This window comes from Brienomyrus brachyistius, chromosome 4, assembly GCF_023856365.1.
Source record: "Brienomyrus brachyistius isolate T26 chromosome 4, BBRACH_0.4, whole genome shotgun sequence".
NCBI lineage: Eukaryota > Metazoa > Chordata > Actinopteri > Osteoglossiformes > Mormyridae > Brienomyrus > Brienomyrus brachyistius.
The window spans coordinates 12,740,968-12,754,207 of record NC_064536.1 but is presented as its reverse complement, the minus strand read 5'-3'; the positions used below and the strand labels follow the sequence as shown (position 1 = coordinate 12,754,207).

Below are 13,240 nucleotides of genomic sequence, written 5' to 3'. Positions count from 1 at the left end.
TGCATTAAGTTAAAATAAAGTTGCTGAAATTTATTACTGTGTAATAGTAACTAAATTTTGATTGACTTTGAAGATTCCACCTGTGCACAGTGGTACTGGATCATTCCAAGAGGATGCATTGGCTGGCTCTGAAGGGGTTAATGGTGATGTCAACTACTTTCGACTGCATGATGTAAATGTATGTGTGATTAAACGATCATGAAAAAGCAGACTGGTCCTCGGCTCAATGACGTCACAGAATTTAAGGATCAGACTGCCCGACTTTAAATTTTCATTGACTCGCCCTTGTAATTCTCCAGATTACACCAACCAGCATTTCGGTCCCACTAATTTGTGATGCCCACTGTTTAGCCTTTCTGTCTGTAATCTTGCCCGTCCAGTTATGGTTTAAGTGTCTTGGCACGTCCGTTTTAATGCGCGTAATGTTTCCTAATATTTGCTGTACTTTATACTTAGGCGAACGTCGTGTTTTTCGATCTCCAACCACTTACCTGCCAACCGCTAAATAATATCTGCATTCATTTACTTTTTTGTCCAAAGTGACGTAAAATAGCGTCTGCCCAAAAACACCAACACTAAACATGTAAATAACTCCTTTTCCCCAAAGAATCCGATGCTATAAAAGCGGTCTTTTCTTGCATATACACTTAAAATGAAGTAATACGCGCTATAGAACCTTCTTTAAAATCTATAATATAGTGTAAATTTATTAATCCAATCGGTGATGCGCTTCTTCTATAGCAGAACAAAAGCACCGCAAAAATACCCTGCGTTACCTGTAAGTGCAGCAGGCAAGGTAGGATATTTTAGAAAATGTTTTTACAGGAGCCGCTGCAAAATAACTGCATTTTGCCGTCGCAACCTACCACCTATCTTCGACACCGACAAATAAGCTGGCGACAAAACCAAGTACAAGAAGAAAATCATTCAGGCTCTTGTCTGACTGCGAGGGCCAGTCTCCACTTCTCTCGAGTTGGCAGGCGCGTCGTGTGTCATCTGGGGTGCTTGGGATGACATACATTTGCCCCTACAAACTAGGAGGGAGAAATATGAGGAAAAAAAACTTCGAAACGAAGTTCTTTTCATCCAAAAGGCTTTATCCCAATTTACAAATGCATTATTTAAAATAGATTACGCTTGATTTGTACAGAAACATTTGTCAGATAACCAGATATCATTCGCAGTGGTTTAGAGATACTGAATATCACGGGGATTTAATGCAAATTCAGGTTTAAATGCTCTACTTCTTTTATACTCAGTGTGACTGAAGGAGATAATCAGAAGAAGAGCAAACTTTCCTCATTATTCATTAATACAGACCTTAATAAAACAAAAAATTAGGCATAAAGCCACCGATTGTGTTTGAACATAATATGATCATTGTATGATTTGTCAGTGACGTATTTATGTCAAACCAGTAATGGATGTTTAGTACCGTCGATGTTATTTCCCCAAGAGAGCCACACGGTGGTGCCACTATACTGTAAACGTAGTTTACCACGGGGACCGGCATGGGCATTAGTGAAGTGAATGGGAATGACAAGCAGCGCGATGCTAAACAGCGCTGACAGGCAGGCGAGCGTGGACGCGCACGGTCGTGGCCGCGCGCAGCTGGAGCGCGCAATGCGGGAGCGGCACGGCTCCTAGTCCCAGCTGGTTAAGGTGAAACGCGAGAAAGAAGGGAAAAACATATTATATTTATTTCTTCACGGAACTGGACCCTTTTTGGAAAAAAAGGGACATTTACGCCAAAACACGAGGTTTGTAAAACTGTAGTTGCTTGATATGCAAAAAAAGTTATGTTGTAGGTAGCGAGTAGTTAGCTAGCCACCCAGCTTTTAAGCTAGTTTAGTAACTTGATGCGTACATAGTTAACTTTATTTTAAACCATTGCCAAAGGCTAAGCAGAAATATTGTTCACATCTGATCAGCTACATGCTGTCCTGTGCGACTGTGTGAAATGGTTCTTGTCTCTTTTGCGGTGATGAAAATCAACCTGTTTCTGCTTTTCTGGCTGTTTGACTGGCTGCGGTATCCAGACACAAGTAGCCTAAACAAAGTCGATGTAGATATAAATGCAGGTTTGACACCGACTGTCCCCGAAACAGCATATTACGGGAGGTAGGCGGTTAACCGACTTATCAGGGAAGTTTACTTACTTTCATGACCCGAGCACGTATGTTACGCGTATTTTCCCGTATGTATTTACACCTGCCCATGCTCGCGCTTGGCAATTGCGCCACTACTGTTGGTATAAACGAGTGTGCTGCAGGTCTTTTCGGTAGATTGGCAAGTTGTTAGTGACTTGTCAAAAGTATTTGATCGCCGATGTTCTGCTTTAACCAAGTGTAACCATACTGCCGGTCAGTCTGACCATATTCTCGGTTAATAGCACTATACTGCCGGTCAGTGCGATCACACTCCTAGTGTAACCGGCGCTACTGGCTGCAGAACAGGTAGCTGTTTTGCTTTTTATAAGGTTTAATGAGTTCCACGTTGCAGACTCACTGGGTAATAGTATACAATAGTGATGATTAGGCTGAGTATTGTTAAAATGGGACACTTGGTGAAAATTTTCTTTCTGGAAAAATTTACAGAATTATCTCAATGTCTTGAATCCCAACTTGATACCATTTTAAGTACATTAATGGCCATTGAACACTATATAGAACAGAAATTGTGTTACTCGGCACATATATTAACAAAAAAAAAATTGAAAATTAATTTTGCCAGGTGTCCCATTTTAACAATGCTCGCTGTACTGTAAGTGAATTAACTGAATCACAACAACGGAGTTGTGGATGAAATGCTGATGGACTATGAGCATGCACGATAATAATAAAATGGTAATCTAATCTCTAACGATTTTAAATATCATATAAAGAACTGAGTTGAAATGTAAAGCATAAATCAGCCACCTCTAATCTTTTTTTAACAATATGTAAATCTGCAAACACCAAGTAGGTACTTGTTACTTGACTTTTGCTCTGGGACATCATTTTTCGGTCTCTTTGGGTCCAGGCAGGTCTTTTAAGAGACAGGGCTTTTGTTCTGCTATAGAAGAAGCGCTAGGTCAGCTCTGTTAAATCACACTGAGTGGGAGATTAACGCTTAGTAGTGGGTGTAAAATGCAGTCTGCACGATTAAAAAAAAAAAAAACATTTAGAATGATTGATTAGTTGAGTATCGACAGTGCAGTTTAGAAACGCTTTAGAAGGTTAGATGTCTCTTAAAGTCATTGTTCAGGCATTATATTTTTATCCTGAGTTTATCGCCAGCCAAGTACCATTATGATTCATAACCAGTACGGGCTTGCAGTGAAATTCCCTGCATTTAGCTCCTGTGCATTTTCTGCCTACACGTGTCTGATCTGGCTACTGCTGAGCTTCTCCTAGGAAGAGCAGATTCACTGGGGGGGCGGGTGCTGGGCAAGGAGGGTGAAAAGACACAAAGACAAGGGCTTCGGGTTAATTATGTGTGTGTGTGTGTGTGTGTGTGTGTGTGTGTGTGTGTGTGTGTGTGTGTGTGTGTGTGTGTGTGTGTGCGCGTGGGGGGGGGGGGGCAAAGTGGAGGACTTTGGGATAATTAGATGTATGGATGGAGAGAAGGGGAGATAGTGAAGGAATGCAGGTTCATTAGATGCATGGAGGGGGAGGTCTATGGGGTATGTGGGTGTTGGCACTGTGAGTCTGCTAGGTATTTTGCCATGGGTTTGGGACTGTCATCTCTCCATCGGACTGGGGAGAGGGTGTGAGAAAACGTGACCTTTTTAATGAGTGAGGGTAACTGAGGTCGCAGGCTGTGTTTTTAAGTGTGGGAGGGGATGTGCTGTGTTCGCTGATATTTTCAGGCCGAATTCCCGGGGGGGGGGGGGGACTGTTTCTGGCACTGTAGCCCTGTTAGAAACCCAGGGAGGGAGGGGTGGGGCAGAGCAGAGCAGAGCGGGCAGACAGAGTTCCCCACTTCAGAGTGAAGTGCTGAACGCATGTGGAAACAGGCGGGATTGAAATGTGGCAGGTCAGTCACCCAGTAAAATTTTGCACTGTCCTGTACATTCACTGACAAATAGGATGTTTTGTCCTCTTTATGGCTGGTGAACTTCTGTGTCTTTGGAACAGACCAGCAGTTCATCGTTATTGTTTTAAAAGAACCAAAATATATAATAACAATAAGAGTTTTTTTTTTTATACCTCGTTTTATAAGTCTGATTGGTTGATGTATATACCGTGTGAGCTTTGGAGAGGGTCTGTAGCAGGAGTGGTGATGTAGGGAATATGGATGTCACATTGTACAAGAGCCTTTCACAAGTGAGCCTAACATACTTTTTATCATTTGGTCCTTTTGTGGGAGGAAACATTCATATTTTTTCTACTGAAAATTGTTACCTCTGGATTGAGAAACAGGAGTGAGTGACATGTATTGCTTACTCTGTTACCACAGTCCTTGACTTTTTTAATATGAAACGTCATTTGTTAGTTAATATTTAATGTAATTGCAGGAAGGGAATGAGAGTTGGAGTTACACTTGAGGCAAAAAACACTTTTTAGACAGTAAAGTAGACAGTTACATGCAAGCACTGAACTCTTTTGGAATCTTCATTTTTAGGAGCATCCAGATATTGTTATAACTTTTGCAAAGAATCTTGCCATGAAAGTTACATTTACATTCATATGTATTTTTTTTTTTGGAAGATGTTTTTGTCCAAAGTGACATACAAATGTGGCAGATTATACATTAAAACAGGGCTGTGGTACCTGCTCTGTGGAGGGCCGCTGTGGGTGTGGGTTTTTGGGATGAGCTCTCCGTCAGCCAGCAATAAAACAGTGGTTCTCAACTCCAGTCATGGGCCTCACAGTTATTGGCTGATTGAAAGGCCGTCCCAAAAAATTTTTAGTGTGACCCTGCTGGGCTTCTTCCTTGGACGAGAGCGTGTTTGCATACAGGCATATGTGTATACGGGGGTGTGGGTGCTATGCTCAGCAGGGGCCAACTCACTGCTCTTTCTTCTGTCTACGCTTTGGGATTTGTTGTTTTTTGGTACTTCGGTTGACTCATGTATGAACACACGGGTGACTCTTACCTCGGCATGTGCTCTCGTGCAAGGGCTCTGCGGGTGTCACTGACCGCGTCTCCCACGTCACGCTCCTGCTCTGAGGCCCTGTCGTTTTCCACTGCCGTCTTTGTCCGCGGTGGTCGGACCTGAATATGCGAAGAAAAATGACGACGACGACAAAGGCTGCATTGTTCATGGATGAAAGTCTATAGTGAGTCCATGGCCCGGGCCGAGGGTGTGTTCTCCCAGTTAAAGGAAGTGTGGTCCATTACATCGGACCGGGCATTGCTCAATTATGTCAAGTAATACAGTTCGGGAATTGCTATCCATATTTGTCTAACAGTATTTTTGGCATGAGTGTTAGTGACTGGGGTATTCTGTCATCATTGCGAAGTGTGATCAGTGGGTTTAATTACAGTAACATTGCTCTGAATTTTGGGGAGGCAGGGAGATGCTTTCTAAAACACAGAGGCGTGTCTGATATGTGCCCTTCCCTTACCTGCTAGCTGGAAAACAACCCAGAGAAATGCAAAAGTGAGCAATAACAGTCCTAGTTTGACTTGTTCTCTTACAAAACCATCCATGATCCATCTCACCCCAGAATGATGAACATGTAGGCGGGTGCCAGACTGTTTAAATGTTAGATGAGTGTTTCACAGCACTGGGGCTTTATCCCGAGGCTGTGTTGTTGTCCTGGCATGACACAGCACCTTTAACAGTTAGCTGAGGAACCCTTTGTTGATGTATGTGTGGTTTTTTTTAATATGGTGCCCTACCTGTAGGACTTGCATCCGAATTTCCAAGCTACAGACTTGGCTTAGTTCTATATATATGCAGTCAGTTTTTAACCTTGTGTACATGTGTACTATGGTCTGCCTTTGTGTACAGATAGTGTCACCCTAAACTTGTTAATGTTGTCTCTGCTGGGGACGGTGTGTCTAGTTTCATATAAGTAACTTAAACCAATGTTAGTGTAGCTGTGTTTGACTAGAAGCGCAAAAGTCTGCAGGGAAACCTTCTGAGGATGGGATGGGAAAAGTGGAGTTTCTGAAAAGGCCCGGAGACAGGAGATCATAAGTCTGGGGGGTTGGGACAGGGGGCTTTGCGGCATGTGGAAGAGCGGGGGCGCTTGTGAGGTGCAGGAGCCGTTAACATGGTTCGATGCTTGGCAGAAATGAAAAGCTGGTTCCTCCCATTTTGCAGTAGGGTAGCTCTTAGCTGCAGTTATTTTATGTTACAGATGCTTTTATCCAAAGCAGCATACAACTGAAAGCAGGGTCAGGCACTCCCTGGTGCAAATGGGGTTTAAGGGCTTTGCTCGGGTGTCCAACGGTGAAATTACTCTGCCGACTCTGGGATTTAAGTCAGTGACCTTACAATCACGGGCACAGGATCCCAATGCAGAGCCACACACTGCCCCCTTAGGATCAGACAAGGCTCGGTACGGTGAAGGCTGTCGGTTGGGGTCTCGGGAAGTTCCCCTTAATGTAGGTGGGAGTTCAACCTGAGGTCCCCACATCCTTTGGGGGCTTTGTTATTTATTACTGCTCCCCATCTATTCATCCATAACCTCTTATCAAGATTGAGGCTGTGGTGAGCTGGGGTACAAGGCCCAAGACATAATTCTCACTCCCCTTTGTATGGTGCAAAAATACCTTATTAGCTGCTCCCAAAAATTCACAAAACACAAAAGAGCCAGGTGAGCAGCTAGTTTGAAAATTAATTTCTTCCTGCACCCAATTAGCTCACCCGCTGGTGAAGAGTAGCAAACAGGGCTTCGCTCATGCACAGAGGATATGGTCTGGAATGCCTCACTTTGCTTAATGGACTGCAGTTCAGTAGACATGTGTCTGCATGTTTCCACTGCGGTGAGCATCTCTCTCTCTGCCCCCCCCCCCCCCCCCCCCCACCCTGCTGTTGGAATGCCAGTTCTGTGGGCGTCCATGGATCTGCAGCAGATACCTGGCTGACTGTAGACGAAGCCAGATTCTGCTCTCATGTCAAGTCATAAACGGTCACAGATAAATGAGGGAGTGGCTTTCAGGTGGGTCTCTCCGTAGTCTTGTGGGTGACACCCTTTGGTTTTGTTTTGAGCATTTCTTGCGCAAGGAAATTCCGGTGTCCTCTCACGTTTTAAAGGTTGAGTGATGTCACGGGCACCGCTGCCGGATGTGGCTGTAATCCGTTACTGTGGAAGAAAAAAACACAGCTATTTTGATAAGAGTTGTGATGGTCTGGTTGGCTAATGAGTCCCTGTTTGAGAACCTGGACAGAAGCTGTATAGATCCCATGTTTTCATTTGGGGTTGCTTGTCCAGTTCTTATTCTTTGATGCCTAGTTGCTTGAGATTTTGGAATACAATACAAAAATACTTGTTACATTTCTGTTGTAAAAAAAATAGCATATTCAGCCATGTTGAAATGGTGTTTTAGGTTTACAGCACACACACACACTGCAGGTGATCTGTCTCTGTGTTTACCCGCTGTTCTCTCCCCTTTTCCACCCCCAAGTTCTGCCGGGCGAGCGATGCTGACCACGCCGGCCCTCTGGCAATAATCAGCTGTGACATGGCAGACCGGGACGACAAGGCGGAGCTGTCCATTGCCCCGGGCCAGCCATACATCGAGGTGGAGTATGAGTACGTGTACAAGGCCAAGGACCGCGTCATCACCATAAAGCCTAAGGAATGCTACATGCTGGTGAAGAAGACCAACGTGGACTGGTGGCAGGTTAAGAAAGACGAGGGATCCAAGCCGTTCTATGTACCTGCCCAGTATGTGCGGGAGGTTCGCAAGGCCCTGATGCCACCACCCAAGGCCCTAACCCAGGGCGGCCCCATCAGGCCACGGCCCGCCACTCCGGACACCAGCAAGCCCAACGAGAACCTCAACAAACCAACGGTTCATCTGACCCCGCCGACAGTAGTCAAAGACATCAACCAGAACCCGGCCAGCTCCGGGCATGGCAAAGGTTCACCGGACCCCCTCCCCCATGGCAGCAGCATCAATAGTAATGGTGGTTCATTGCCACGACAACGGGCCAAGTCCCCCTCATCTGACAAAAAAGTCCCTCTGGACATCTCAGTGGATGTGACGGGTCCCACGGTGGACTCAGACAAACACTACCATGACCTGGAGTCAGGAGATGAGCTGAGCAGCAGTCCCACGGAGCCCATGCAGGTATGGAGGCTGGTGTATGGGTGTAGCTGTACTGTAGCCATTGGGTGAGAACGGCCCAGAATGTTCTCAGATGGAGGTTTCAGCAGCATACACCGTATATTTGAGTAGGCATGATTCTGGTAGGCATGATTCTGGTACTCTCGATTTCTTTCCAAGCTTGAGTTATCAGCATAAACATAAGAAATTGCATCCTCCCAACCTGCAGGTCTTTATTATAATGCCTTTCTCACAACTTGCATTGTGATCCACTTCACACATTGCCTGGCTGTGTCGGCCATGAGGTTTCTTGGGTGGATTTCTGGAATAACCAAGAGGCAATGTTTTGTCCCTTCCCCCTACTCCTGTTGTCACAGCTCATTTAGGTGAAATACCCCCACTCTCTGCTCATTAACGCTTAAGGTCCGAGTTCTCTCTATGGGAACAAAAGGGGCTTGACGGTCAACGTAACTAACGATCAGCCTGCTGACTGGGGTGCAAAATGTGAGGCAGGGGCTGGGATTGGACAATGGAGAAGGACCCTTCAGTCTAAACCAACTGTTCACCTCAAGCCGACTATTGCTGCATTGCTGCCTCTGGGTGGGGTCCTTCCTGCCATTGTTCCCAAGTCTGTCTATGCCAGTGCCTGCAAAGCTTACAGAACAGTGCAGAGTATGGCGGAATATTGCTTCTAGATGCTGCAGCAGTAGATGGGTTTATTGCGGTACTCGGCATGGTTGATGATGTTCTCCTTTTTTTGACTCAAAATGCAGAGGGTGTTAAGGACGCTCATGTCACGCTGAAAGTAGTGAATAACAAATGGAGTGGTGTTTGTGAAAAGGAGAACCTGATGCAAGGGCTCTGTAGCACAGCGTCACAGGGTCCATGAATGAGAGTTCTGGTGTGGAATTTTAAGTGGGATGCCAGAGCCTGAGGGTCACAATGGAGAGCCTGACAGACTAGAACCTTGTGTCCGTGTAGGATTTTGGTTGGCGTTCATGATATATTTGTGGTGGAAGGACAATCTATATTCTGGCATGTTCTTAGAATTTGGTACCCCAGTGTGGTCAGTGTTGGTCAGTGTTGGTGTGTTGCTGGTGCTTTCTTCGAGTGTCTCTGAAGGGGTCCAAGGTCTGTACGTTGAGTATGTGAGAGGTGCCTGTCGGTAGGAGAGTCGGGATCATCAAAGCAGCCAGTGACAGAAACTCCCACAGTTTCTGTTTATTTTTCAACTGCTGTCAGGTGATCAGATCAGGCGCCAGGCATCGCTTCCTGTTTCCTGCAGGGCTCACTGACACACTGTTTTAGGTCATCGATTTGATTGATTGGCTGGCAGTGTGAGCATCTATTTATAGATTTGTCAAAAGTGACGACCTACTTCTGTGAAGTTGCGGATTTTACTTCTGGAATTTTTCACTGACCCTTCATGCTGTTTGTGCGCAGAGATCTCTCTCGTTGTGAAAACGTAGCCCCCTTTTCCCAGGATGTGCCTGTAAGGGTCGTCGAATCGACGAATTCTTTTTTAATTCGGGTGCTGTTGTGCTGCCCCTCCATGTCTGTTCCTGACTGCCCCTGCCCTGCCCTGCCCTCTGCCATGATTCGAATCAAATCATTTGATCATATGACGATGGCATTACCCACAGATCCTCTGTTGCACATTGAGGGCCAAAATATAGGGGCCCCACCTGAGGTGCATAAGGTGCTACTGTTTGGATTTGAAAGGTGCCGACTTTTATCCTAAGAAAGGAGCTTCCTCTCCTTCCAGTTGTAGTCACTCCAGGTGGAGAATTTCTGCTTGGGTGGTGAGGATGCTTCAGTACGTCAACAGGTGAAAGCTCTGTAGATGCCTTGGAGCGTTTGCAAGCAAGACCGGCTCCGCTTGGAGACAGAGGTGCTATTAAATGCAGAATGGAACAAAGTAGGCGGAGTCTCCTAGCTTCCTGGTTTTAGTGCCCTTGCTCTGGTCCTCTGACTGTGGACACAAATCCTCGTGGGTCTCGGCTAGTGTTTAAACCGAAAGAGAGCAGCATAGATATTGAATCGGCTGGTGGGAGTCACCACCCTGAGCCGCCTCAAATGACAGCTACACTGAAGTCCTACCTCTGTTTGTACTCTTGAGCAACAGACCAAAGGTCGGCTATGGTGGGCGGCCCCTGTCCAGTGTTGTGGTGCGGTGGCCACACCCTCAGTGCAGTGGCATGTGGGCGGCACAGGGATACCGTTTGGTTAGTGCCACTTTCACATGGCCCTGGTGTACCCACCCCTGCGGCTGAGACAGGTTTCCCTTGGCTGGCGGTTTAGGGATTATCTGGTTACGCCGTGGCTTCCCTGCCTCTCTGTAAATCTCTACTTTATGCCTCGGTGCATAAATGCCACAGCCCAGGGGTCAGCCTGCTTATTTTTTCCGGAAAATGTTGACCTTTGCCGCTGCGCACAAGGGGTTTTCGCCGAAGCTCCCAGCCACCGTCGTGTGTCTTTGTTCTGGTTTTCTTCTTGCATGTACGAGCATTTGGAAGGGAAAGGGAAGGGCATGGCGCAGCGTTCATGGTCGCCTGGTGGGTTTTGGGGAAACAGGATGCTTTCCTGTTTTTTTTTCTCTTTTTTTTTTTGCTGTCTGACTTGCTCCTGATATCTGGTTTAAAGTTCCTGTCGGCCGAGCGGAGGCCTTCACATAGAGTCCCTCCCCACGTGTGTGGCGTGTGGGGGTTTCCAAACCGTTCAGGTCGCCACAGACCATTTTAACTGTCAACGAAACACGAAAGGTCCTTGAGTGCGCAGGACCGGCGCCCGGCTTATCCGAGCAGAGTGGCACTTTGCTCGCTGCTGACGGAGGCTTGTTTTATTATGTCTGCGGGCGGTGTGCGGGGTGATGGCTGGCAGGGGCTCCTGGAGGCCGCCTGGAGCGGCTGGCAGGCCCCAGCTGTCAGACGCGCGTGAAGAGGTTTGCGAATGTGGGCGCTCTGTTTAAATGCCTTCCAAGGTGCTTTGCTCTGATTTCCCCATCTCTCCTGTCACTGGTGATTTGCAGGAGCCGAAGCTCATGCCGGCATAATGGACTGCTTATGGTTTAATGGGTAGCGGTACCTGCAGTAGGAGATTTGGGGTTTCTCCCTCCCATGTAGACTTTCCCAGCACAGTCTGGGTGAGTGGAGCTGTGGGGTCTCATAGTCTGCTTCTCTAGGACTGTGTGACGAGCAGAAAGATAGTGACCTGAAATGTGTTGCTGTTTCATTTAGCTTACAACTCCACTCCAGCCGAATGCCATTTGTGTGCTGCGGTCACGTCGTTACAGTATGTCGTGGTCTGTGGTTAGTTCAGGTGGGCTCTGTTTCTAAGCGAAGCGGAGAGACTGACCTTCCGCGGAGATGAGCGAGAGAGAGAAACGGCATTTAGAGAGTGACGGAAGAAGTGACGTGTGTGGAATGCGAAGTATTACCGGTGTTCATCAGCAGTTACTCCATGCACCCCAGAGGAGCTCGGAGAGCATGTGCAGAGACGACATTCGCACTGACCCGATGGGCACCAGGGGAAGGCCGGGAACCGTGGGTCATGCTGCGTGAATTGAGGTTTTCTTTGGCTAATAGTACAAGGGACTAAAATGTCTAAAATGAGTTAATCAACTTGGACTTTCTTGAATAATCTGTGCAATCCACACACACGAACCCCAGAACAGTGTGAATGTGAAATATATAAAAACTGGTAGTCAGCCATCTTGTTAGTAAAGCAAAGAGATTTGTAGGTGTGATGGTGTGAGCTTGGGCTGCATCTGTAGTGGTAGAGGAGTGATGCTGTTGCAATAGTGCTCAGACTTGCAGACTGCTGTTTTTATGGCACTGTGGTGTTACAGTAGCGGCACATCAGACTAGGCTAAAGTGCAGCGTGAGGTTCCTCACGCCGTCCTCATGTGGTCTTCGCGCTAATGCAGCTGCAAAGCTGGGGGGCTGCTGTGGGCGGGGCCTGTCGGTGGAGGCTGAGGGTAGGGAATGCCGCTGTGCAGTGTCCCTCAGAGGGAGACCGCAGAAGGAGGGGTGTCCCGATCCACTTTTTTGTACCCCCGTCTGATCCATTTAGTATGTCATACATGCCAATTCCAAAACTGATGTTTTAATAAAATTTTACATATAAATACAGTAAGAGATTGCAGACTGTGCATTGTTTGTCCGTATAAGATTCATGATTTCGCAGCATTCTTCCATACAATGTTTCTGCTAGTGCTTGGTTAGATTTTCTGTATCCACTTGTCCTATTCAGAGTCGGGGGGGGGGGGGGGGTTTAAAGTGTATCCCTGAGCCTACGGGCCCAAGGCAGGGAACAACCCAGGATGGTGCATCAACCTATTGCAGTGCACACTCACACACCATACACACCTTTGGGCAATTTGGTAATTCCAGTTAACCTCAGCATGTTTTGGGGCTGTGGGGGAGAAACTGGAGCACCCAGAGGAAACCCCACGACGACATGGGGAGAACATGCCTGCTCCACACACAGAGCCATGAAGGAGACAACATTGACGACCCCCAACATGAGGCGACAGTGCTGACCAAAATCCTCCTTGCTGTGAATTGTCACACCACCGATATCTCGATATTATGTAGTTTCACGCCATGTTCCTCAGGCTTACTGTGACATGTGATGGAAGCTTACAATATGCACAACTAATGGGCAGATGTGGGAAACTACGTATACATCTCCATAACAAGCTCAGTCCCAAAAAGCTCTCTGTGTCGTATGTTATCTGCACTCGCAGTCTGAGCTATGTCCCTTTCCTCCTGGAGTTCCCCACTCAGGGGGCTGAAAGGGCATCAAACAGCCTTTACACGTTTCTTTCAAACTTGTTACTCTGTTGCCTGCTGTCATATGAGCCCTTATAACAAACTGCGTACTATGCACTCAAATATATGACCCCCCCCCCCCAGTAAAGAAAAATCCCGTCCGCTTAGTGCACTGCATTGCTGTCCCCCTTGTCACTCCTAGCTTTGGACTTCCTGTTTTCTCGCACACAGTGGTCAGACAGTCATCACGCCCCTGTCTC

At 46.9% G+C, this 13,240-nt stretch overlaps 1 protein-coding gene across 1 annotated transcript in view; it reads left to right on the top strand.

Annotated features, from left to right (window-relative positions):
* The first annotated feature begins 1,551 nt into the window (after positions 1–1,551).
* Positions 1,552–13,240, top strand: part of LOC125740863 (rho GTPase-activating protein 12-like) — a 33,498-nt gene continuing 21,809 nt past the window's right edge. The window contains 3 exon segments of the mRNA XM_049012643.1: positions 1,552–1,760; positions 6,983–7,097; positions 7,564–8,232. Of these exon segments, the coding sequence (XP_048868600.1) occupies positions 7,621–8,232 (612 nt within the window). The 5' untranslated portion in view covers positions 1,552–1,760; positions 6,983–7,097; positions 7,564–7,620.